Below are 26,524 nucleotides of genomic sequence, written 5' to 3'. Positions count from 1 at the left end.
GATAACAACTACAAGTCACGAATTGTTGCAACTGCTATAATTGATGATGAAACACTAAATACATACCGATGGTTATTTGATACTATTCTTACTGAAACAGGTATTTCTCCTGGAGTTATTTTTACTGATTCAGATCCTTCTATGATTCAATCAATTAAAGAAATTTATGTGAATACCAAGCATCTATTGTGCATTTTTCATATTGATTTGAATCTTCGAAAAAAACTCAAGGGAAAATTAGGAAATAAGTTTGAAGAATTTCGCCATAAGTTCTATATATGCAGGAATTCTCTTTGTGAAGACCTATTTGAACTTCGATGGAATCAATTGATTGATCAATATCCAGCAGCAGCAAAGTATTTGTCTGATACACTTTATATTAATAAAGAGTCTTGGGCAATACCTTGGATTCATAAAAGATTTACTACTGGAGCACAAAGCACACAGAGAATTGAGTCAATCAACAGACATATACATGATAAAGTTGATCGAGCCACTTTATTATATGATTTACTACTTAGTATCAAAGATCACGTTAGAAATGAAGAACATTTTGAATATTTTGAACTCGAACGAAATGCCATACCTACAATTGGTATGCCAATGCTAAATACAAGATTTTTTTGGTTCTGTAGATAATGTCATGAAGGCCTTTTTAACGCCTATAATGCTTGGAAAACAAAGATCACAAATGAATCAGTCTGTATGTTATGATATTAATCGAATTACAGAATGGCAAAACTTAATAGATGTAAGTGGTTCTATTAGTGTTGATTATAATAATCTTAAACTAACAATTACCTTATAGGTGGAGATTGATAATGAAGAGATAAGCAATGGAATCAGGGAAGCAAGAACAAGATGTTCGGCAAATTCTTTTCAAATCCTTGATTAAGAATATACCACCAGAAGCAATCCTAGAAGTATGGTTTGTCTGAGCAACTGGAACTCAAGGAATTGGTCATTATGTGGTTCTGCTTAATGAAGGAACACATTTATGCACTTGCCTTCTCTTGATCAATAAAGGATTAATATGCCGGCATTTTTTTTCGAGTTGGTACTTATTCTCAACATGCGGCATTTCACATGAATATTATTCCAAGCCGATGGTACCTAGATATCAATATTCAGTTAGATAATCTTTCTCCTATTTCAGTATGTGGTACACAAACAGAAGATAGAGTAGGAATGGAAAAAAGTATTACCTTTCAACACTTTTTTTCATTTCGGGTTGATTCACATGTTTCCAATTTGGCTATAAAATCAACTAAAGCTATTTATGCAGAATTGTTTGGGTTATCAAAAGAAAGCTATTGATTGTGCACTTAAAGCCAATATGCAACATGAGTTGATGAATTTACTCAAGTCTTTTATCTATGATACACATAATAAGAATGTTGAAATTCAAGAAACTCAAGAAACCTTTACTGATATTAATAATCCTGCTATTACTAAACATAAAGGACGACCTCCAAAAAGGTTTAAATCTAGTGTAGAAACTTTGGGAAAACGGGTTTTAAAGGATAGTACAAAGGTTAATATGATAACAGACAACGTTATAGTAGAAGAGGAAACAAATAATACAAAAGGGCGAAAATGTGGAAAGTGCAAGCAATATGGACATTATGCGAAGACATGTCAAAATAGTTGTTAGATTATAGCATGTATGCGCACTTTTAATAGTATGTATATGCATGTATGTGCATTTAAATTTTATAATAAAAATAATAAAAAAAAATTTTGCGCACAATGAAAATATTATCACGTGATACATGTTTAAACGCCTGAAAAAATCAATTTTTTATTAATCATGTGATGCCGTGTTTAAGACACCCGTGTACGAATAGAAATTGCCTTTAAAAATACTTAAAATTATTAATATTACAAATTTTAATTTAAAATTTTTAAATATCTTAAATTTTTTATATATATACTTTTAGATATTTGCAATACTACTAGAAATATAATTGTAATTAACAACTAAATATCAATTTTAAATATTATTATATTTTTAAAAAAATTAATTAAAATCAAATTTAAAACTTTAAAATATATATACTGTATAATTTTTAAATTATATATTTTAAATATATATGATAGTTAATTCTCTTTATAAATACTTTTTATATAAAAATTCTCTTTTTTAAAATATATTTTTTGGTTTTAATTTTTTATATATAAAATATTTCTTTTATAATTACTTTATTAATTATAAGTATAATTATACTAATCATTAGTCTTATATTTAAAATTTTGAATCAGATTAGATAAAATCAAGTGACCTTCTGACAATCAGATATTTAACCTTAGATTAAAAAACATTTTTGCATTTTTTATTATAATTTATTATTTATATATAAAAATATATCTACATTTTTTTTGACTTAAATCTGGTATTTTTTTATTAAAAAAATAATTATTTTTTTTAATTAAAAATGTTAAATCTGATATTTTTTCATTAAAAAATAAATAAAAATGTTTTTTAATTAAAAAATATCAATTTGATATTTTATCATTAAAAATAAAATAGTAAAACTCAAATTTAATATTTTTAATTAAAAAATATTTTTTAGTTAAATATTAACATATTTATTTTGATTTAATAAAAAATGTTTTAGCATTTTTATTAAAATTTAAAATATAAAAAAATGCTAAAATAGTTTTTCTTTATAAAATAATTGTAAAAAACATGGGTTGGCATTTTTTCTTATAATTTAATATAAAAAATACTGAAATATTTTTTTGACCAAAAGTATAAATTATGAATTTAATGATATGTACAATTTAAATATTTTAGGTCAAATTGAATAAATTATTTTTTTATTTATATTATAATAAATATATGTAAAATTTATATATATATATATATAAATTATATAATTTAATAAAATAATTAATAAAATATATACCATATTTTGTGATATATAAGCATCCTGTTTTTAGCTAAAATTCTTATAATTCTGGCCAGGAATACTTATTTTTAAAAATGCTTATTAATTAAACATATTTTACATTATAATCTTTTACAAATTTTTATATATATAATTATATTTATTTATATATATATTTATTTAAAATTGGAAGTTAATATAGTTTTTTTCATTTAAAAGATTACATTTAATTATATTAAATAATAGGTTTATTAATAGAACTTTAGTATATATAAAAAGATCAGAAAAAATAAAATCTAAATTAAAAAAGCAATCAGTAATCAATTTTAAGATTTGATTAATTTAAAACTTAACTAAAAAAATGCTAAATAATTTGAAAATCCTATAATTAAGTGGTTTAAAAAAAAATTTTTAGAAGTTGTAAAATACAAAAATCCTTTAGAAAATTATCTAAACTTAATAATAAAAGTATTTATAAAAATGAAATAAATGTAATTTATATAATAAAAACATAATTTAAAACTTCAAATCCAAATGGAAAAAAAAGAAAAGTATCATTATAATTTAATGGCTTAAATTACAGTAGTAATTTAAATCTAACTTCCTTTAGTTATTTATTTGCATTTTTAATTTATATTTTTTAAAAAATGCATATAGAAATACATATAATTATATGCATTATCAATACATAAATTAAAATAATTTATATTATATTAATTAGAGAAAAGGATATTTTGGTTGACTAATATAATATACCAAATTTTAAAAATTTTTTAACTTTATATTTCCTTAAATTATATAATTTAAAGATTTTTAGTAATTATAATTCTTATTAAAATTGTATACAATATGTATATTAAAATTATTTTAATATTTTTTTTATATCTAATGAATGTATTTCTTTTTAATGTGTAGTTTTTTTAATTTACATTTACATTCTAAAAGTAAGTTTTATAAATTATTGTATACTACTACTTTTAATATACTTTTTCCTTTAATTTAAGACTCTTTTAACATATAATCATGTTGATAATTTTTTATAATATGATTATATTAAGGTTTGTAAAAAAAAAATTTAAATAAAAAAAATATAAAATAAAATAAAATATAAAATAAAATAAAATAAAAATTCTATTGTTGAATTTGTGATTTGTGTATAATTCTACTCACTAATATAAATCATAATTCTTCATGTTTTTCAGTTTTTACAGGAATTTTACTTTCACTGCTCACTTCAATTGTACTCTTACTTTGAATATTTGATTCCGTAATAAAAGATTTTTGTGATTGGGAAATTTTTGCAGCAAAAGTGGCAATTTCTTTATCATAAGATTCCCATTCTGGAACTTGACGTCTTGCACGATCAAGTTTTGGTTCTTTTGTCATTGGATTATTACACTAATAAAAGAATATAAATTATTTTGTTTATTAATTATTTTTGGTTTAAAAAAAAGGTCAATTATTTTTTTTAAACTTACCAAATCTATGGTTCTTGCTCCCGCAAGTGATTCATCACTACACCAAGTTTCACACCAAAGCCATTCAAGTGGTAAAGAAAATATTGGTACAATATGTTGTATATTATTAGGTAAATCCTGATCTAAATTTGCCAATGAATTTGGGTCTACGCTAAGTGATTGATACTGTCCACGTATCTGATCTCCTGCTGCCATATGACGGAATCGTTGTAAATCTACAACGTACAATGCACTATTTCGTAGAAAAATTTTATTAATAACAATTTTATTACCGAAATACACAATACTTTATCATACCTAATATGATATGGTTTTCCTTTTAAATGATCCTTCCAATATCCATGCTTCCAAAATCGAAATCCATCCATTTCTGGCCTATTGTCACAAAATGGTGTATATCCATATGGGGCTCCTTGAAGATCCATATCGACTAATTCTTTTAAATCTGCTCGTACAATTTGGTCCGCATCAACAAATATAACTTTATCCAAATCAAGTGGAAAAAGTACATCAAGAAATAAGATCTTGTATCTAAAATATAAATACAAATATTAATAATTAATGATTTTTTAAAAATAGAAAAATTCTTTAATAATCACCCCCAGATAGTTCTTTGCTTTTCTTTTTGTGCTCTTAACCAATGCGGCCACTTATATGTAACAAGTTCATATTCAAAATTATATTCTTCAGCCATATGTGGGATAAAATCCTGTAATACAAATGTGTTAGAGTTTTCATTATAAAATAGATGGTAAAACTAATTTCAAATTTACCTTGAAAGATGGTGATAAAAAGTTTTCGATAAACCAAAATTTAACACGACTTTTTGTATGCTTCAATACACTTAGAATCATTATAGACAAAAATCTTTCATACAGATGGCCAGATGCTACAGAAAATATATTAATTTCTGCTTTATTCTGTTTAGAAACATTTTTCGAAAACCTTTATTTAGGTAAAAAGAAGAAACAATTAAAATCTCCATTAGAATTTCCATAAAGTAAGACAGAAAATATATACTTACTTATCCATAAAATAGTTCCAAATTCCATCTTTTTCTTCAAGTTTTAATACATCTTCGTTTTCTTTACCAGGTTTCCTAGTAAACCTTGGATAAATAATCAATCCTTCGAAATTATTTAATACTATTTCATTCCCGATTTCTTCAACATTACGACTATACCATCCTTCACTTCCAGCACTTTGTATATCAAATATTTCTGATGACCTTCCTTCTCTTAAACTAAATGTCCATATACCAGGATTTGCTTTTAATTGCAAATATCCAAGATTTGCCATTACAATAGTATCTACCATTACAGGATTATTTTTTGTACCAAGTACAATCTGTAGTCCGCTTGGAGGTGCTTGTAGTGTCATATCACGTGCATGACCCTCAATAAGAATATTATTTAATTCAAATACCGATTCCACTCCTTTTATCCTCAAACGAGAATCTAAATTTGCTAACCGAATATTATCCAAATCGTGAATAGAAACTTTAGGTGTTACTAGCCATGCTTGAATTACATCCATTCCAAGTGTTAGTAAAGGATCTTCAGGTAAATTCGAAAAATGGGCGGATGGGGCAATTAGGTTTCTATTAAAAAAAAAAGATATTAAATAAAAAAATGACATGATGAAACTCTTTTCTTAAGTATAATTTACCCAGTCGTAGTATTAAATTTCAATTTCGGTTCTAATACATAACGATAAAATCTCTTTATCGGAATTTCAGCTAAATTCATCTTTGGATTAAAATATAACTCAATAGCAACTCCATCAATTTGCGATAGTATCTAAAAATTGAGCATGATAAATAAAATTTTTTTTACAATATAATAAAATGAAAGCATTTCCATGTTGCTTACCTCTAATATCGTGGACCATTTTTGTGCCGTTTCACTTAAAGGATCAATTAAAACACTAATCTTGTATATTGCTGCTTCTATATCACCAACAACAATTTTGCTATAATATAACAAAACAATAATCAATCACATATATTACCAAACTTATATATATATTTTTATTAACTTATTTCTTACCTATTTTCTGATTTCAACTTCTTGAATGAAAGATCTCGCTTTAATTCTTGTCCACCAAAAAGACCAACAGGAACATCCGATGTCATAGAAGCAGTTATTATAGAAGTTGCTTTAGTCACAAAATCCGGATAATTGGACCTAAAAGTAAAATAAATTAATAACAAATTTTATTAAATTAATAATAAATTAATAAATAAATTTACCTGTCCAAATGTATTGTTAAATTAGCTGCTTTTGCGGCATTTATTACAGGTTCGATACGCTCAGAGAATTCTAATTCAACCAATAAGTTGAAATCGTCTACGACGAACAAATCTTCTTTAATGAAAGGTCCCACAACCTATTAATTATTTAATAAGAGAATATTCAAAAAAAAAATAATAATAATAATGGTTCGCAATAAGTATAGGAAAAGCACATACACGACCGTTAACTATGATAGCAGTATCATTTTCATTCAATTTCAACGTTTTCCGTGTAAATGAATTCCATTCTTTCCAATAAGTTTGTGACTTGACTTTATCAGCAAATTGCCATCCAAAGGATCTAGCAGGGTTTGCGCTTTCATAATTTGAAATTGGTATCTCTTGTGATTCTGTTTGTTCAACAAATGGCATTTTAATTTTATTTTCTATATTAAGATATTCTTCGAAAGCTTCTTTGAGGATTTTTGGTAAATCCGGCATATCTACAGTATTCGTTTCAGAACTGTGTAATATAAGATAAATAAGAGAAGATAGACTAATATCCTCGCGTATACTAGGTTGAGTTGAAGGATTATGAATGAATGCTACGCGTGCGTTTGATGATTCATCCTGAATGAATACTATTGTTAATAAATATGTTTTTTTAGTTAACAATTAATATAATAATAACATATTACCAAATATTTCAAAGCTTCTAATCCTTGCTTAGCTCCATATTCACTGTCAAAATTAGTTATAAGTAATAATGATACAGGTACTTCATTACCATCTTGTTTCGCTATAGATAATATAAAAGTAATAAAATTTAATAAACGTATACTCACTATAAACTTCATGAAAAAACGATAAATAAAGTATGTAAATTTACTTGAATAAATATATCTTCCACTGCTTAGTTTTTCGTCGTTTTTTACTAAATTTATGACATTCAAGGGTTGTGAATCTGATACGAACACATGAGGGTTTCTTCTAGACGGGACTCTTGGTAAAGTCATAAAATATTCAAATACATTTGTATGATCAGAAATTTCACCAACGTACACCTATCATAAAAAGAGTATATACATATAAATTAATTTAATTTTATTTATTAAAATCAATTAATTTCTTATAAGAATACTTACTTTCTGCTGTATGAATCCAGTGTGTTCAGTAATAGTTTGAATCATATCTCTCTGATAATTCTATAAATAAAAAGATTTGTAAAACGAATTGTAAGCAATAAGCACTATAATAAATCAATCTATATCATATCGAACTAATATATGCGTAAGATAGTAAAGTTATCTGTCCTTCAAAATTCATAAAATAAATTTACTTACATCATCCAAATCAAAATATTTTCCATTAATAAATAAAGCACCTTTTCCTTTTCCATCAGCATCTATTCTGAATTTGTTAATAAATTCTGTTGCGCCAAGAATCTGTTCTTCAAGCGAAGATTCAGTATCAGACTTAATAATATCATCAAAAGATTTAACTGATGTGTTATCCTTGGGTGTTTGATCGTTAATAACATTGTTGAATTGTTTTTCTGCAATTTTAACTATATTAGCTGAAGGTGAATTTTTTAACTCATTAAGAACCTGTAATAAAATAAAATAAAATTTTATTAAGAATTTAACATCACATTAAAATTAAATATGGCTTAATTATAATTTTGTTATATAGCTAACCTGTGAGGAAAATTGCATGATTAAGGGCATTGTATACTGATCAATAAGGTAATAGAATATCTTCGCCATTATTATAGCTATAAAGGTAGAAAAAATTAAGTGATGTGCGAAATTTTAGGACAGAATTAATATTAATAATTAACACTTACATTCATTTTTCTCTTTAACAACAAGCGGAATAAGACCAAATCTGATTGGAATATTTCTTTCAATGAACAATTTAATTTCATTGATAACTTCGAGACTTTTCACAGATGATAAATCAATAACGAATAATGTATTAAACAAGTTTTTGCGTATATATCTCATATGTCCCGGATAAATTGGATGAAGAATCTAAATTATAAAATATGTGTGTAAATATAAAATCCAATGAAAAGTAAATATAAAATATAAAATAATAGTATACATCAAATATTCTAGGTGGCCAGTTCGAATATCTTTTATCTTTTTCTATGTCGTTAAACCAAATTATAATATTTTGTTTTTCTGACTTGTCGCGAACATCGAAAATTCCTTTAGTTAACTCTTGTGAAGATTTTGATTCCAATATAATAGGTGAAGCAAGAAATTCAACAGCTTGCTGTGAAGTCATATTAAGACTCATAAGTGACAACACATTTTGTCTTTCACGTCGAAGAAGTTTCAATAAACTTTTTTTTTAAAAAAAAAAATATTATTATTTAGAATTTGATGATAAATTTTCATTAAAATGATATCCTTTCAGTCGACTCTTACCTGAATGGATCAACAGAACTTGGGTCAACTGTTAGCCCATTAAGCCAAAAAGAATTGGAATCCAATCCAAAATAATTTTGATTTATTTTGATTTCTTGTTTAAGCGATGAATTGAGATTAAGCTGTGCGATATGGTAAGAATATTTTGGTAAATTTTGTGACAAATGTGTAAGAGTCAACAAAGGATTTTGTGAAGAAATAATGAACTGAGTAGCTTTTAAGCCAAGTTCTTCATATAAAAAATATTATGTAAGTAAAATACTCATTACCAGATTATTCAATTGAAAAAAAAATTCATTAAATACCTCTAATTGCACTAGCTGTAAGTGGCTTAATCTCGGATATATTTTCATCAAATAAATGCTCGCTTAATTTTTCTCTGTGTGAATCATTATAAGATTCAGAGTTTTCATTTTCCCTTTCATTATGATCACCTATCATACAAGAATTATATTAAAACAAAATTTTGCATGATTTTGATTATTTGCAAACATCAAACCCCTACCAGTTTCGACTTCACGATCATCAATTACAATGTAATCAGTTTTCTTTAATGCTAATTCCACTCCATATCCAGCAAGATGTAAAGAATTTCGACTACCCCTGGGAGGCTTATATCGTAAAACATACTCGACTTCTTCATTATCAACCAAATCGGTTATAAATTGATGAAAAGGTACAAAACTTGGTGAAATTACGTCAGCATATAATATAATCAATGGTTTTGTGGTTTCTGCATTAGAAGATAAAATATGATCAAATGACAAAAGTTTTGGATGTTGATCAGAACTATTAAACATGATCAAAATATGATATTAATATAAAATATATAACTTATCAAAATCATATAAAAATAATAATTGTTACCTATTAAGAAGTTTATCAAATTTTCCGGTCTTGCTAATTCCGGTCAGTTCTTTAAAAATTTCAACATTACAAGCTTGATGACCATACCAATCAACCCAAACGTCACACTCAGGATTGAAATTAATATCAGGCTCATGTTTGCTTGGCACTACGGTCGTGTTGTAATAATGGTAATAAGCTTGAATCGCTGGAGCAGTCGTATGAAGCGAAAGAGAGAATTCGAGAATTGATATTGACGTTGGTGTTGATAAATACTGCTTTGATTCGATAACATCGAGTGCCGTATTATACATTTCATGATAAGTTAATTCGGAAGAAAATAATCCTAGGTTTATAAATTCATTTATAAGTGGATAATATGCTGTAGAATTCTCTACAGAAACAGACTCTCTTTAAATTAAAACAAGATAATTAATATAATATATATATGTATGATAATTAAATTTTATACTCAAATATAATTAATTAATTTAATACATACATTATTTCGAGTAATAAATGAGGAGCATCCCAAGAAGTTTTTAACCATGTTTGAACGGGTGGCGTTTCCGCTTTAGAAACTATAAATATTATACAAAATAAATATGACACCAATAATAAGGTGTTATACTTTAATTTTTTTAATACCATTTAAAAAAAGGAATAAAAAAGATTTCGAGTTTTAACTTTCAGATCGACATTATCTGTTATACGGAATTGACATTCACGTGACACGCAGTGTTTGGCTCGTAAATCGTAATAAAGTATAAACGGTTCCACTGTTGACTTGTGGTAATATCTCAGATAAACTTATGATTTCAGCTTGAGTTATGATTGTGCAGTTTTCAATGGCAGTTCAAAAGACGCAAGGAAATATTATTTCTATAAAACATTAACCATATTTTAGTTGAATGCCTCCATGTTTTAGCGTAAACGTTGTTCCTTCGCCTCACGTGATAGTTATTTCGATGTTCGAAAAAAAGATCATCTAGTTCGTAGTGAAAAGACCAAAATCTTGGTATAGTTCGAACTTAATTTCAACAGTATGATGTATGATGTATCTCCATGACAAATTAAAAGTAAAAACTCTTAACCAAATTAGTCATGATCATTAATTCGTACAGGATATTTTATAACACTACAGGATCCAACGCTAGTGTAATTATTTCATTTCTATTTATGATTTTTTTTCAACATTTTAATTCCAACAATCTTAAATTCAAGATATTTTGTTGATTGGATTGATTATAATGAAAGAAAAAGGGTTAAAAGGCACAAGTACACAACATTTGTATATTTGCGACATATATCGAATGACTAGATTATCTGAGAAATCATAACTAAAATAAGCGAGTAACATCATTCATTTAATTGAGTACTGAGCAGGAGAGGTAGAGAGTACTATATATAAGTTAATGTTGATCAATACCATAAAAGAGGAGATAAATTCTTTCTTTTTGTCTGTTATCTTCTCTCTTAAATGTATTTTTCCGTATCTTGGATGAAAAATATTATATATTTTTCTGTCATAAAAATATTTTTTATGAAATATTGTAAGTGTTTTTTTTTTGTACGCAACAATAATAATTTCGCGATTCTACTCTATCCATTATTGGAAAATTTTATAATCATACCGCGTTAAAATGTATTTTCTAATTATGTAATTGTAAGTACGTTTAAAATAGGAAGAACAATGAAAATAGAAACACAAGAAATTTTATCGCATTAATTATCACATTCTAATTAATTCTAATAATTATATATTGTGCATTATCGTGACAAATAAACCTGATGGATCAAAAAGCGATACAAGATTTCAACTTTATTTACCTTATTAGCCTTAATAGCCGCAGAAAAGTCAAAATACATGGCTATTTCTAGAAATTTTAAAATAAAGTAACATTTCACGAAAAAGTAGGCGTTTTTTTTCAAGCGGAATTGATTACGATAGTATTACGATGCATTAAAAGTCTAGGAGAAAGATCATCATTTGGCATTCGGATTTATATGACCTATATGGCCGTGGTTTTTTATGTAGTGTTGTTTTTGTTTATTGTTTTACGTGGTTATTAGAGTTGCATTGTGTAATAATAGTTGGGCATTCAAGTTATGTATGCATGTTTGTAGTTAGTAATTATAAAATTAGGCCACGTCGTGGTTTTTTTGGTTATCTGATAATAAATCTCGCTTTCATAGTAAAAATAATTTTTACTTTTAAATATTTTTCAAATTTTTATTTTTATTTTTTTCCTATATTTCTGTAAATTTATATTTCATTCTTAAAATATCATCCTTTTCCTTTATACATAATAATTAATAATGTCTTTATTCTTTTCTATGGTGGGGGGTATGCGAAAAGATTTTTCCATGTCAAAAAAATTTTTAGATAGTATCATATCCGATTTTGAAACATCAAAATATAATCGTGATTTATGCCCAGAGGGATTAAAAGTTGCTAAGCGTTGTAAAGATGTTTTGAACGAAATTGATAATATAAGTACGAATCCTAATACTCCATCTCCGAGTCCAAACGTACCTCGTGATGATTTTATGAATTATGTTGAAAATAGCAAGGAATTACAAAGACTTGGAGATTGTTTGTGGAAACTTTCAGCTTTCACAAATTACGTGTTCACCAATAGTGTTAATACCTATGAGGTATAATATTCCTTTTATTTTATTTGGGATTGGTAATGATCGACGGAGACAAGTTGGATAACAGATGGTACATATATTATATATTATTAATATAATCAATATATTTTTAAAATATATTATTATACAGGAAAGAGAGAAATTTGAAAAGTTAATCGAAGAATTAGAAATTAAAACGACTGAATTTCAAAATATTATCATAGATTGGAAATTAAAACGTTCAAGATGGAGCAGCGCGATAAAGAAAAAGATCAAAGCACTTGGAAAATTTTCTTCAACTCTTAAACAAAAATCATTAGATGCAATGGTCAAAGATTCATTAAACTTAAAGATTCCAATTGAGTGCATTAAAGTTTCATATAATTTTAATGGTCTTCAAACTTTTGATACTTCTAGTGCTGCTGAAGTTAACCCTATATTTAGAGGTAGTAGAAATCACATTAAGCTTTGTTGGTATGAAGGTACTAGAAGAATTGCTGAGAAGAAAGTGGGAAATTTTAGTGTTAATGATGAAAAATATAAAGAGATGATAGGAGAAATTAAATTTATGAAAGATTTGAGTTCTTGTAATAATATATTGACAATGTAAGTATTTAAAATCGTTACATTACTATTTTAAATTTTATTTTTTTTATTAATTATTTTCTATTTAGATTTGGATATTGTCAACGTCCATCTGGTTTTTCCATTATTTCACGATGGGAAGATTACAATCTACAAACTTATCTCGCTGAAAATAAAGACCTTGACTGGATCGAAAAATTGTCAATTGCTCGAGGAATTGCTAATGCGCTGAATTATTGTCATAAAAAAGACATATTACATTATGATATTAGAACGTTAGTATAACATTCTCCTTCCGTTCTTCGTCACGTGTTTATGTATTTTATTCCGATTTCTAAAAAAAAATTATCATCATTTTTATTATCAATTTTTTTATTTATAAAGAGAGAACATATTATTGAATCAGCATTTTGAACCCAGACTATTTAATTTTCGAATCGATAAAAAATCTACTGCGCCACTTGATGTAAGGTAGTAAAATCTGCTCATGTGCTCGTGACAAAAATTAAAAAAATTAAATCAAACATTCATTTATTATTATTACAGATATAATTCACCAGAAAGGATTAGAGGTGAAAGATACACTAAAGCTAGTGAAATATATAGGTAATTAATTATTAATATGTTCAATATTTAATTATAATTTCTAAAAAACATAAATCTATTTTTTATAGTTTCGCAATGGTCTTGTGGGAAATTCAACATCATGAGTTACCTTATAACAAACTTACTTCTGAGGAAATTTCCGAAAAAATTCTTAAAGGTGAATATCCTCCACAAAAACCTGTACACGGAACTCCTGTAGAATTCCAAAATATTATCGAAAGAGCATGGGCTCATGATCCAGAAGAACGTTCCAACATGGAGAAATTGTATAACAGACTTGACATATTAGATTCCAGAAATTTACTAAACCAAAATGTTGAGTTGATTAGTTATAACAAAGAGGAAGAATCTATTGATGACAATTCAACAGAAGGTTTAGAGTCCCCAAAAATTATTGGAAAAATACCAGACATTGCAAGGGGAATTAAATACCATCAAAATAAGCAATATAAGAGGGCATGGAAAATATTTGAGGAATATGAAAGTAAATCGAATGATATTGATGGAAAATATTGGGTAGGATATTATTATCTTAAAGGGTGGCATGAAGGTACAAAGGGCACACCAAATTCAAGAGCTAGTGTGTCTTTTTTGAAGTTAGCAGCTGAATCCGGACATGCAGATGCACAATATTATTATGCTTTAGCGATAATAAATTATGGTACGGCAGCAAAAGAACATCGTGACAAAGATAGAACTAAAATTGCGCTTGATTATTTAAAAAGTTCAGCGAAACAAGACCATCCCGATGCTTTAAAAATGCTTGGAGGGATAATTAATAAAGGGCAATATCCGCGGTATGGACTAAGCAAGGATGTTATGATAGGTAAAGCTATGATCGAGAAATCACGTAATTTAAGAATAAGAAGTTTTTATGGTTTTTGACGAAAATATTATTATAATTTAGTTAATTTTAATACAAAATATATGATAATTAATTTATTTTTAGTTTTGTATGTAATTCATAATATACCTAATCAGTTATTACGTATGTATTACATTATTGCTCCTGCCAATCGGCCAATCAAAATAAAAAATATTTATTTTGTGAATGTAAAAGGGTCACATTTATTGACACACGAGAACACACGTGTTTAACAAGTATAAAGTACATCATTTTCAGTCGGGTTTTAGTATGCACAATTTTTTTTTTTTTATTTCTCTCAAGTTTCGGGTTAATCCAGCCAATCCACAATCATTTAGTCAGTTTTATTTTCTCTAAATAAAATGGTGTCGAAGCAGTCGAACGGATTTAAAGTACCTTCGCTGGCGGGTATGGCATTTCACGTACTTCTTCGTATTTCAAACTCTGAAGATTGGCACGCTTGGTCAAAACAAGATCTTGTTGATATAGTTTGTTCAAAGAACAGGAGTGATTTGGTAATATAATATTATTCTTAAATAAAAGCAAATTGCAAATTTGTATTTCGTCCACTTCTATTGAACATTTATTTTTAAATAATTAGACAAAGAATCGACGCAACGCACTAGAATTAATTGACCGGTTGGTCAAAAAAGGTATAATAAATTTATTATCAACGCGTACAGATAACAAGAATCAAGAAATTACAATATATTGGATTAGAAAAAATTTGGAAAAATTATCTATACAAGAATCAAGACAGAATTCAGAACTGACACCAAAATCTGAACTTAGTGCAAAACGACGTTCAATGGCATCTATAATAAGCAAGGCGCAGTCAAAGTTGAATTCACCTTTGACTCCAAGTACGGCACGTAGTTCTTCGACGCAAAGTCCATTGAAAAGAAAATCTTCTTTACCGTTACCCGCATCAGTCAAAAGGCCAAAATTCAAGTCACCTTTATCTCGTGAATCGCATGATCCAGAAATTAAAGCATTATTGGACCAGAAACGAGAATTAGAAAAAGAAATTACCAAAGTTGAAGAAAATATCAGGAAGATTAAATTGGTATTGAAATATCAGGAGACGGTAAATATAGTATATTAACTTAGTAATAATAGTTTCAATTTACATAATTGTTATACTAAATTATTTCATTAAAGAATGAAGGCAATAATATTGGACAACTAATTAAGAAATGGCGTCGAGCAAGTCAAGAGACTGCAGAATATTTATTTTCGAAAATTCCGAAAGAAAAATCCTTTTTAGAAGAGGCAGGCTTTTCGAATGCTTGGGGTAATTGGGGATGGGATGAAGAGGATCAACAGAAGCATATTGTAAGTTATTCGGATGGTGAGGAGGAGGATTATAATGAATCATCTAATCAGAAAAACGAACTTGAACAACGTACCATGAAAACAATGCTTTTACGAATGGGAATTGATTTAAAGTTGATCAGATGGAATGAAGATGATGAATGTTTCGAAGAATAAAAGAAAGATCGTTTTAGTATATACATTATGAAGAAAGCTAATATAATATGAAATCATGATTAATATAAACAATTCTTATTTTATATTTTAATATTTTATTTATATTAATTTATATGATATGTGTGTGTGTGTTTTTAATAGTCTATAATATGTTGAAATGTTTTTTCCTTTAAATTAATTAACATTTTCAATTGTTATTGCAACTTTCCACGTTCATTAACTTCATCAACTACTAATTCATCAGCATATATTTCCGAAGAATCAATTTCACTTAAATCAAGTCTATCAAGACTACCACTCTCTTCCATTTGTAATAATCTTTTAACAGCGGCAGCATTGACAGTTGCATTCATTTTCCTATAAATATACCAAGCTGCAAAGAATAACAATACACTACCAACAGCTAATGTAACATAATTAATTGTACGAGAAGTTGAATCCATTTCTTCAGTTAAATTTCGAAATCTCGAACCAATGAATATATATATTAATAATTTTGGTAAGCTTAAAGCTGTAGCTAAAAAGAATTTCCAAAAACTAACGGTTTGAATTGTACCAAAAAATGCATTTGACCAGGGAAATGGGAATGGGCTCAATCTTATTAAAAATATTATCTAATTAAAAAGTTTTTATGGTAAGTGGATGTTGTTTGAATTTAATTGGATTTTAAATTTTATTTTTTATTTACCTTGAATCCACCTTCTTCTATAGCAAGTGCTAATTTTTGAAAATTACTTTTCTTTTTTGTGAGCTTTCTAGCATAGCCAAGACATATTGATCGACAAACGCTATTAAAACCGAATTATGTTAATTTTAACAGACTTGGAATAGAACTAATTTCATATATATATATTTTTCTTTAGCGAAATAAACTTACAAAAAGCTAAAAGATGCACCAAGCAAAGCAAAAATGTATGCTGGGGCGAATCCAAGTGGGAATCCGTATATGAATCCACATATAAATATCATAGATCCATACCTATAAAAAGTCAAACATTAAAAAATAAAATTTTGATCAAAATAAAACAATTATCAATGAAAATATTTAACCAACCCTGGAATTGGTGGAATACTTGAAGCGATTATTATTCCTCCGATAATTAAATATCCAAATTTTAGATCACGTATTTCTTCTGCTACCGGAGCTAAAGCTATTAAAAGAATTTGTATATAATATTACGTTAAGTTTAAATTAAAATTTTTAATTAAGCGTCTATATATTGAATTTTATTTAAATTTTTATTTTTATTTTTTTTTTTTCAAGATGCTTACTATAAAAATATTTATTATGACCATCGTATATTATATTATTATTAACCAAATTACCTCTCATTATTGGTTTCTCAAATATAAAAAACAATATAGTCAAAACAATGACTATTATTGATGTTAATAATAAAGTTAATTTTTTTCTTCGTGGCATTTCTCGAAAAAATTCAATGATATTCGACATTGTTGATTATATATATATTTATTTATTAAAAAGAGTTAATGCAAATAATGAAACAATGTATATTCTGGTTGGTTGAAAAATTTAATTTTAAATTAAATTAATTAATTTAAAAGCTTAATAAATATATCAAAAAAAAAAAAAGTTCAGTAAGGTTGTGAAGAAAAGAATTTTTTATTGTTATTTATAATTTTATTTAATTAATACAAAGAAAAATTTCACGCGGATAAAACTATCATCCCGTTTTATAATATTGGGCTTAGACTATTTTAGCTCGTTATTTAAAAAAATGTTAAATTATATGATACACTCGTACAAATAATGATCAAAGATTTACAGAGCCACGATGCAAAGCCAATTTTGTAACACGCGAAATCAAGTACTGTAGAATAAAAATCTATCAAGATCTATTGGGTTGAGAGGTAGCACTCACGAAAGGCATATATAAAACGCTGTAAAAAATTGTATATTCCTTTGTACTTTTTTTTTATTCTATCCATGCGTGACTAGATAATTACTGCTCGACTCTCTTTTATTTAATATATATAGGTCAAGAAAATACTACCAATACTTTTGTGTTATTTCTAACCGGTTTTATATTTTACCCGATATTTAGTATATCGAGATATATAAAAAACATGATATAATGATAAAATTTACTTTCCCTTCATACGAAAGAACATATAAATATCGGTATAATTTTGATATATTAAACAGATAACGAAGTTTTTCATATGAATCCCAAATATCGTTTTTCGGAGTTGACTGTATCATAAACCTTATCCCCAAACCAAAACAATTAAAGAGGTCTTTTCATGCTGTTCATGATCAATTTATATAAATGATTTGTATGTTACCAGTTACTTTTTAATTAAAGATCACGTAATGCACGAAAAGTCAGTTGCGTCTATGTTAATGGTTGTGGTAATGATCTAGTCACAAATGTCCATTCTTTCACAACCACGTCTATTAATATTGATCTATATGATATTGATGCTTGAAAGATATAAAGAAACATCCTGTTGAAGAAGCGCGTACGCGACGTCCTTGTTTGTTTACATTGCCCCTAAGAAAGGGACGAAGTGGAGGACGAGGAAGGGAATCTAGATGGAGTATTCTATTCTGTGAGTCTTTAAGATTTTTGTGATTAACCAAGTTTGAATAAGTTTTAAAAACTATAGGGTAAAGCTTGCAACATAAAGACGGAGTAGATGGGATATCAACTAATAAAATGATTTTTTGATGAAAATTTGACTATAAACCGTGATGCTGATTTCAGCAAGAAAAGCATCAAAATGATAAAATAATTAATGAGATAAAACAATGTTTAGTTGAAATGGACCAGAATCAACTTGAAATCATTTTAAACGCTATACAAAATCAATCTCTTAATTCAACTATAGGTACTATCAGTAAGCTTCGTTTATCATCAGATGAAATTTCTGACCGATGGATTAAAAGAAATGCGAAAACAAAGAACTAAATCGAAAATAACTCTCTAGGAAGTTATTTTTGCATATAAAAAAAAAATTTTTTAACGATATTGCTTATAATAAAAAGTTTATATATACAGTACATTTATATATACAATTTATTGCTATTTCATTATAAAAATTACCTAATTAAATTAAACTTCATTTTTTAAAAATTATCTTTTAGTAAATTTTTATATGAGACTACATATAGAATGAAATACGCGACGGATAAAATAGAAACGGGAATCATTGTATCTTAATCATCAAAAAATTGACCGATCAATCTCATGATTTATTAATTGCTCGATAATCAAGGAGATGAAATTATTATTAGTAATAAAATTTGAGTAAATATTAATAAGAACCCGAGGAAGAATTTACGTGAGATCACACTCGAAATTAAAATTTAAAACAATTACGATGAGGTTTATATTATAAACTTATAAACGGTTCAGTTCTTTTAAAAATTATTTATGTCACGTGAAATATTGATAGATTTACTACATTTACGTGTTCAATAAAAATATATTTTGTTATATAATAATAATATACATAAACCAAAAACCATTCAAGTTCCGATATCTCTAAGATTAGAAGTTCTATACTGTACATATTTTGATTCTCCTTAATCAAACTAGTCAATTAATTTAGCAAAAGCCATTGTATTCTTGGAAAAGTAATCTGCGATAACACTAAAGCCATCTTCTGCTTCTTTTAACTATTAAATGTAATTCAATAATAAATGTTAATAAGAGAAAATAATTAAGTAATATGAAATAAATTCTTACCTGTTCAAAAAATAATTCATGCTTTTCAGCATTTTCTTCTTGAGCTCTTCTTATCTCGGAAATCATACGATGTTGAACAGCACATTGTGGACATTCACGATCAGAATCGGGTAGACATCTGGTAAAACGCGTAGATTAATATAGTAAGGATCATAAAATATTAGAAATCAAGAAGGTTCGTAGGTGTATATACCTTTGATGAAACGAATGTCGACATAAGAAATGTACGGCAGGTAAATCGAGATTGCTTCTACATCCAGTACATTTTGTAACTTGGAAAATTCGGGCTCTATAAAGCAAATAAATTAACACTGTTTTTTTTTAACAATATGATAATGAATACGTACGTCGTCTTCAAATCATCAATCTCTTTTCTCTTTTTTTCAGTTTCTTCACGATAACTTTGTATTAGTTTCATATCCGCTTGAGCTTCTTTTTTTTCTAATTCGATTCTTTTTCCTAAATAACCTTTAACCATACCCAACGTTGCTACAGAATTTCTACTAAGAGCCTGTACAACTTGTAAAGGTGGCAATAAGTTATGAGATTCAATGTGGTCAAGTATTTTTAAAAGTTCAGTTGTTGAAGTTGCCAAAGTCGCTGGTGAAGATGAAAAATATGTCAATGTGAGGGGATAAAGAGATTGATCTTGAGGTCTATAAAAGTTTATAAATTAAGTGATGAGAATTGCTTAAGAAATGTGTATTTATTCATATATTTCAAATAGTGGATTAACATACCCATATTTTTTCAATGCCTGAATTACTTTTTCGGTATTATCTTTGGCCATGTAGAACCTTAGAATATCTTCATACATCTTCATCTTTTCATATAAATAAATAATACCCTCATCAAACTGTGCTAAATAACAAAGTACCAGCGCTTGATTCGCATCATATGAAATCTACAATTAGATTAAAAAAAAAAAATTATTAACCTAAATCTGATGATAATAACGGACATATTCAGATACGAACATCTTCATCCATCAACAATTGTAAAGCTTTATCCTTTCTAATCAATTTTTCTTTTACGCGTTCAGTTTCTGTCGTAACACCAAAAATACCAGGTGCACCATTTTTTCTTCCTTTAGCATCTTTAGTTGAAATTACAGGGGGTAAATATGCCTCAGATAGATAAAGCTCCAGTAGTGTATTCCATACTGCTTTCTTCTCTTCAATTTCTGCGTCGGATTCAAAAAAACTCTTTGAAGACTCAGCTGCTTCATCTGCAATATTATCAATAGGAACATATTGTCCCTTAGCTAAAGAAAGATTATGAGCTGGTTGTGAAGGTTTAATAGAGCCGAAACCGCCCCAACGTTTTTGAGAAACTTTCTCAAGAAACTGTATTAAGTAGTTTGGTTGGTCTACAAATAATGACATGAAAGTGCGAACTGGTGGCGGTTTATACGCAACAGTTTTTGGTTCTTTTGGAGTATTAACCGCTGTTATATTTGCTTGTGTTTCTGCGTTTAGTGATGGAGCTGGTGAAGCATGAGCAAATTGCAGAAATGAGGGATAGGGGATGCCACCAGGATGTGATACTTCTGTAGGACCAACTGGTTCGGGAGTATGTGGATTCTGCGCCGTTAAATATAAGTCGCCAGTACATAAATCAATAAGAAGTTTAGTTGTAGGTTCCGGAAGGTGGTTGAGAAGAATTTTTCCATATTTTTGCAAATTTCGATTTGCCTTGATAATTAAGAAACGATAATATTAAAACAAAATACTTTATATAAAAATCTGTTAATGAAATTTCTAATATTGTACCTCGAGTGATCCAAGATTGCGTATATACTCCAATGCATTTTGATAATCTTTAGTATCTTCAATCTGTATTTTCAGATATCTATACATAATAAATTATATTAATTATCGTTTCCTTCAATGAACATAATAATTTTATTAAAAAATATATACAAATCATGTTCTTCGCCCAACTTTGCTAAGTAAACAGCATGTTCATAATATCCGGCTTGTCGACATACTTTAATAGCTGTCTCCAAGTCAAAATTGAGTTTATTGTCCGTCTATCAATAAAGAAATTTTATAATCATTAAATTTATCTAGCGTTTTATTGAAGTGTACTATCTACGAACGTACCTTAATAAATTGGTCCAATCTCGCAACATCTTTAAGTTTTGTGTAACAATTGAGTAACAATGTTGTATGATCTGGAGTTGCTAAATCATGGGAATGTAACTCTTGAAGATAATTTACAAGATTGTGTATACGTTGAGCATCCAAAAACTATTAAATTAAAATTTATCCCCAAATTTATCACCTTATTAATATTGTTAATTTTATTTCAGATTTAAATATTGAACAATATTACCTTTCGAATAATGTACGATGGTTCAAGCTGTCCAATGGTACGAATGTATTGAGCCATTGCGCTATCATAATCCGCCTTGCTAAATAATTTAAATAAATGTATATTAATTCATAATTAATTATAAAGAGATTTGAATAATATACCTATATAAATGATCGCCATATTTCTTAAAAATTTCCGAAATGCTTGCATCATCATATTTCTGGCTATGCGCAAGATTGATTGCAAGCAAATATAGATTTTTCTTAAATAATATTTCAAGTTTGGTCGGTGTATCCTTTTCTTCAAGACGATATAACTGTCAGTTATCAAGATAAAAATGTCATTAATTTTTTTTACAGATGATTTAGCAATAAAAATATTTATTGATGGTAAAACCTTTCCGTCCATTCCTAGAATATAAATACCACCCCATTCGCAACAAATTGTCCGTATTCCGTGAGAGAAAGTTCCCACGTAAGCAATAAATTTGTTAGCAGTATCAAATATGGTAACTTTTGTTAATTCAAAAGGAGAAGTATTTTTCTGATTAGATGATCCAGTATGAGTAGTGGACGTATAACGCGTTGACTGAGCAGGTGGTGATACTATGATAAGATTCGATTTGAACCAAATCACCTCTGATTTTGTGCCTATTATCGTAATCAAAAATTTTAAAATAATTTTATAACATAATGACATGAATACTTAATTACATACCTTCATAGGCAAAACATGCTCCTCGTCCTTCAGTTCCGTAAAAATAAATTCCCTATAAGTTGATTTTTGTTAAGCTTTAATAATAAAGAATTGCGCATAATCGAAATACACAAGAATTTTTCAGACCTCATCTTTGGCAACAACCATTTCGTGTGTGATGTCACTAATTACTGCACAACCCAAAGCACAACCTTGTTCGTCAATAATAATCTAATGTAAAATTTGGAAATGTGTTAAATACTAGTGATATAATACATCATGAGAGCATTGTCTTAATAAACTTACGGGCTGACTTTTAATTGGTGTAATACAAGTTAAAACCTTATTTATTGTGACTATAAATAAGATAGTGTTCTTGTTGTTTTCCTTAAATCCAAGGCCTTTGTGCGTAAGGAATATTATTATTAATTTTTATAATTTGCATAATATTATATAAATCACTTAGCAAAGGATAAACCACTTACCCGTAACAGGTTCATCGCTTTCATGAATAACCTTTTGTTTGGTATGACGTTCTTTGAGGTCGCCTCTTATCAACACGACTACACCATTGGCCAAACCAACAGCTATTTGAGATAAATTATCTAATACAGCTATTGTTGATACAGGAAAAGGTTTTCCCCCATGGTTAACCTTGATGGTTCGCAGACAAATAGGAATCCCTTTGGATTTATCTTGTTTATCGAGATCCCATATTTTTATGATCGGAAAGATCGGAAAATCTTCTTCCTATTGTAATTCGCAATGAAGAAATTGTAAATAAAAAATCATGACAGTTAAAAACAAACAAATAAAGTTCAATAACATACTCCGACTGTTAATAAGATATTCTTTTGTTTTATTTGCTTCATATGTGTTACTCGTCCACCTTCATAGGCTATAAATGATTGTACATTAAAGGATCGGTCTACAATATGAACATATCCTGAGGAGTGTAATTAAGTAAAATAATTTGTGCGACTTAAGCGCACATATTAACGAGTTGTCAAGGATAGAATTGTTCTATAATGATCTTTTTTTTTTGTTGAAGTAATCCATAAAAAAGGATATCAGCTAAGATAATGTTTCCTCGGCCGCTCGTACTCACTGTTATGTCGGTTTTCTATGAAAATTATGTTATGAATATATACTTCACAAGCTGTAATAATGCAATATAAGAAGCAAATTTAATACTTGAAAAATCGCAGGCGGCTTTGTTGAATCATGATCCTTTATCTGTTGAACATCGAAAAAAGTGAAGTGTCTCCTGAATAAATTTAAAGGACATAATGTGATAAAACAGTTTATGATTTATGATCTCGACTTGGAAAATATATAACATTGTACACTTACCACTGCTTTACAGACATTATTGCTAAATACAATCTTGACAAGTTTTGATTTTTGATTTTCAGCCAGTTATGTAACTTGGTGCATCTAATCTATCCTAAATTAGAACACGTGAAAAACCACACTCGAATCAATTGACGATCTTAAATGCTTTATAGTTTAGTCACAATTATTAATTGAAATGCAAAATAAGCATGCAATTTATACCCAATTATCAATTGACAACACAGTTGACAACAAATTTTGGAGATATAAAGATGTCGTCAATTCGCAAGCCAATTTTACAGTATTTTTTCAATCTTTTTTACTTACAAATATGCGTGTTAAAAATTTATTTTCCGTGGCAACTGGAGCGTTTCTAGTATTTCTATCACTCCTAGCTTGCTCTATAGTGTTAGCAGAAGAATCCGACGTTATTTCTTTAACAAAAGATACCTTTAAAACAATTGTTGAACCAGAAAAGCTTATCCTTATTGAATTTTTTGCACCATGGTGTGGACATTGTAAAGCTTTAGGTATTGCAAGCCGTTTTTAAGCAAAATATTACCTTTTCACATTCTCAAAAAGGAACTTACTTTATTTATGTATTTTTCAATAGCACCCGAATATGAAGAGGCCGCCACAGCTTTAAAAGCTGAAAATATTAAGCTTGCTAAAGTTGACTGTACAGCGGAAACAGAACTTTGTGCCGAACATGAGATTAAAGGCTATCCCACTCTTAAAGTATTCAAGGATGGTAAAGCTTCAGAGTATAACGGCGGCAGGAAAGCTAACCTTATTATCAGTTACATGAAAAAGTAAGGATCCAATAAAAGTATCGTTTGCGTTATTCCCTTTCAAACTGAAAGTAATTTTTTTTTTTTATAATTAAAATTTAAATCATCTTTAGACAAGCTTTGCCTGCAAGAACTGCTGTAAACATTGAGAATTTTGACACATTCAAGGATTCTGATGATAAAGTTGTTATTGGTTTCTTTAATGCTGATGATCAAAAAGAATTCAATATCTTCTCACAAATATCCGAGGAATTACGTGATGATTTTGTCTTTGGTGAAACTGGTCAAAAAGAAGTAATAACTAAAGCCGAAGTCAAGCCACCCGCTGTTATTCTTTACAAGAAATTTGATGAAGGAAAGAATGTGTTGGAAGGCACATTTACCAAAGAGGAACTTACTTCTTTTATTAAGAAAAATGCTTTACCCTTATTGGCAGAAATTGGACAAGATAATTATGCTTCATATGTTGATTCTGGTTTACCTCTTGCGTTCATCTTTTATGATGACGATGAACAACGAACTGATCTCGGCAAAGAGATTGAACCTGTCGCTAAAGAATTTAAGGGAAAAGTTAACTTTGTATTTATTGACGCGACTAAATTTGGTCAACATGCTGATAATATCAATTTGAAACAAACATGGCCCGCTTTTGGTATTTCATTACCCGATGAAAATTTGAAATATCCATTTAATCAAAGCAAAGAAATCACTACCGAATCTATTAGAGATTTCGTCGATAAATTTGTTAAGGGAGAAATTACTCCAAGCATAAAATCCGAGCCAATTCCTGAGAAAAATGACGATTCTGTTTTTGTGTTGGTTGCTGACAACTTTGAAAGTGTTGTATTCAATGACACCAAGGATGTCTTAGTTGAGTTCTATGCTCCATGTAAGTATTAAGGTCTTTAATATTTGCTTTATATGTATATTAAACAAAATCTAAATGGTTTAATTAATATTCAGGGTGTGGACATTGCAAGAAGCTTGCACCTACTTACGAAAAATTGGGAGAAGTTTACAAAAATGTGAAGGATAAGATCCTTGTCGCCAAGATGGATAGTACTGAAAATGATCTTCCTCCTAAAGCCAAATTCCAAATTGCTGGATTTCCAACGATCAAACTTTTCAAAGCTGGGGATAATGAAATTGTAGATTATTCAGGGGATAGAAGTTACGAAAGCCTTGTTGAATTCTTGGATAAGAACGCACATAACAAAGTTGATCTTGAATCTTCCACTCCAGAGCCATCATCATCAAAAGAACCGGCTCCAACAACTACTGCTGTAAAAGACAAGCATGAAGAATTATAATTATCGATTTTACTTTTGTTATTTTTTTTAAAAGAAGGAAAAAAAAAAAAATTATATATACATATATAGTATTTATTTGCATATCATAAAAAGTTAAATAAATGATCGCGATCGTATCACATCGACATTAATAAATAAATTACACAACGAAGGTTGTTGACACAAAGTTTGCCACGTAAAACTTTTCCATATTAAGTTTGATGATAAAGTTAGAGTACTATAATATAAAAGTATCACAATTGTTGTACGTTGATTGTATACACCCCTGCATGAATTTTTTTTCATATATAGATTAT

The 26,524-nt window shown here is 28.0% G+C and overlaps 6 protein-coding genes across 6 annotated transcripts; 3 read left to right on the top strand and 3 right to left on the bottom strand.

The window, feature by feature from the left end:
- Positions 1 to 3,772: 3,772 nt before the first annotated feature.
- On the bottom strand, positions 3,773 to 10,534 carry OCT59_016320 (uncharacterized protein; the record flags this gene model as incomplete). Its single annotated transcript, XM_025323387.2, has 23 exons — positions 3,773 to 4,289; positions 4,370 to 4,601; positions 4,667 to 4,900; positions 4,969 to 5,078; positions 5,143 to 5,314; positions 5,394 to 5,969; positions 6,038 to 6,168; positions 6,241 to 6,340; positions 6,418 to 6,555; positions 6,621 to 6,757; positions 6,840 to 7,232; positions 7,301 to 7,401; positions 7,492 to 7,666; positions 7,748 to 7,807; positions 7,946 to 8,209; positions 8,300 to 8,376; positions 8,449 to 8,635; positions 8,709 to 8,952; positions 9,038 to 9,266; positions 9,343 to 9,471; positions 9,543 to 9,826; positions 9,905 to 10,294; positions 10,386 to 10,534. The coding sequence occupies 23 exons, from the start codon at positions 10,532 to 10,534 to the stop codon at positions 4,071 to 4,073; spliced, it is 4,731 nt and encodes a 1,576-aa protein (XP_025187588.1). The 3' UTR covers positions 3,773 to 4,070.
- Positions 10,535 to 12,202: 1,668 nt separating this feature from the next.
- On the top strand, positions 12,203 to 14,593 carry OCT59_016319 (uncharacterized protein; the record flags this gene model as incomplete). The annotated part of the gene is made up of 6 exons (XM_025313383.2): positions 12,203 to 12,541; positions 12,669 to 13,123; positions 13,192 to 13,377; positions 13,487 to 13,573; positions 13,649 to 13,708; positions 13,777 to 14,593. The coding sequence occupies 6 exons, from the start codon at positions 12,203 to 12,205 to the stop codon at positions 14,591 to 14,593; spliced, it is 1,944 nt and encodes a 647-aa protein (XP_025187590.2).
- A 268-nt stretch (positions 14,594 to 14,861) lies between these two features.
- OCT59_016318 (uncharacterized protein) lies at positions 14,862 to 16,170 on the top strand. Its single transcript, XM_025313384.2, has 3 exons — positions 14,862 to 15,088; positions 15,175 to 15,660; positions 15,735 to 16,170. Exons 1-3 carry the CDS (start codon positions 14,936 to 14,938, stop codon positions 16,062 to 16,064), a joined length of 969 nt encoding a protein of 322 aa, XP_025187591.1. The 5' UTR covers positions 14,862 to 14,935; the 3' UTR covers positions 16,065 to 16,170.
- Positions 16,131 to 17,645, bottom strand: OCT59_016317 (uncharacterized protein). The gene is made up of 5 exons (XM_025313385.2): positions 17,391 to 17,645; positions 17,119 to 17,215; positions 16,942 to 17,043; positions 16,753 to 16,852; positions 16,131 to 16,678 (listed from the first exon to the last, which is right to left on the bottom strand). The coding sequence occupies exons 1-5, from the start codon at positions 17,515 to 17,517 to the stop codon at positions 16,259 to 16,261; spliced, it is 846 nt and encodes a 281-aa protein (XP_025187592.1). The 5' UTR covers positions 17,518 to 17,645; the 3' UTR covers positions 16,131 to 16,258.
- Positions 17,646 to 19,497: 1,852 nt separating this feature from the next.
- OCT59_016316 (uncharacterized protein) lies at positions 19,498 to 24,162 on the bottom strand (the record flags this gene model as incomplete). The annotated part of the gene is made up of 20 exons (XM_025324206.2): positions 19,498 to 19,707; positions 19,778 to 19,895; positions 19,971 to 20,066; positions 20,125 to 20,433; positions 20,518 to 20,681; positions 20,755 to 21,471; positions 21,550 to 21,628; positions 21,700 to 21,809; positions 21,883 to 22,029; positions 22,115 to 22,193; positions 22,258 to 22,412; positions 22,493 to 22,746; positions 22,814 to 22,865; positions 22,940 to 23,023; positions 23,099 to 23,193; positions 23,278 to 23,542; positions 23,623 to 23,738; positions 23,897 to 23,915; positions 23,987 to 24,059; positions 24,146 to 24,162. The coding sequence occupies 20 exons, from the start codon at positions 24,160 to 24,162 to the stop codon at positions 19,624 to 19,626; spliced, it is 3,033 nt and encodes a 1,010-aa protein (XP_025187593.1). The 3' UTR covers positions 19,498 to 19,623.
- Positions 24,163 to 24,425: 263 nt separating this feature from the next.
- On the top strand, positions 24,426 to 26,417 carry OCT59_016315 (uncharacterized protein). Its single transcript, XM_025313386.2, has 4 exons — positions 24,426 to 24,657; positions 24,741 to 24,939; positions 25,032 to 25,807; positions 25,882 to 26,417. The coding sequence occupies exons 1-4, from the start codon at positions 24,459 to 24,461 to the stop codon at positions 26,226 to 26,228; spliced, it is 1,521 nt and encodes a 506-aa protein (XP_025187594.1). The 5' UTR covers positions 24,426 to 24,458; the 3' UTR covers positions 26,229 to 26,417.
- Positions 26,418 to 26,524: the final 107 nt, after the last annotated feature.

This window comes from Rhizophagus irregularis, chromosome 24 (assembly GCF_026210795.1).
Source record: "Rhizophagus irregularis chromosome 24, complete sequence".
Taxonomy (NCBI): Eukaryota; Fungi; Glomeromycota; class Glomeromycetes; order Glomerales; family Glomeraceae; genus Rhizophagus; species Rhizophagus irregularis.
This window is presented reverse-complemented; position numbering and strand designations above follow the sequence as displayed.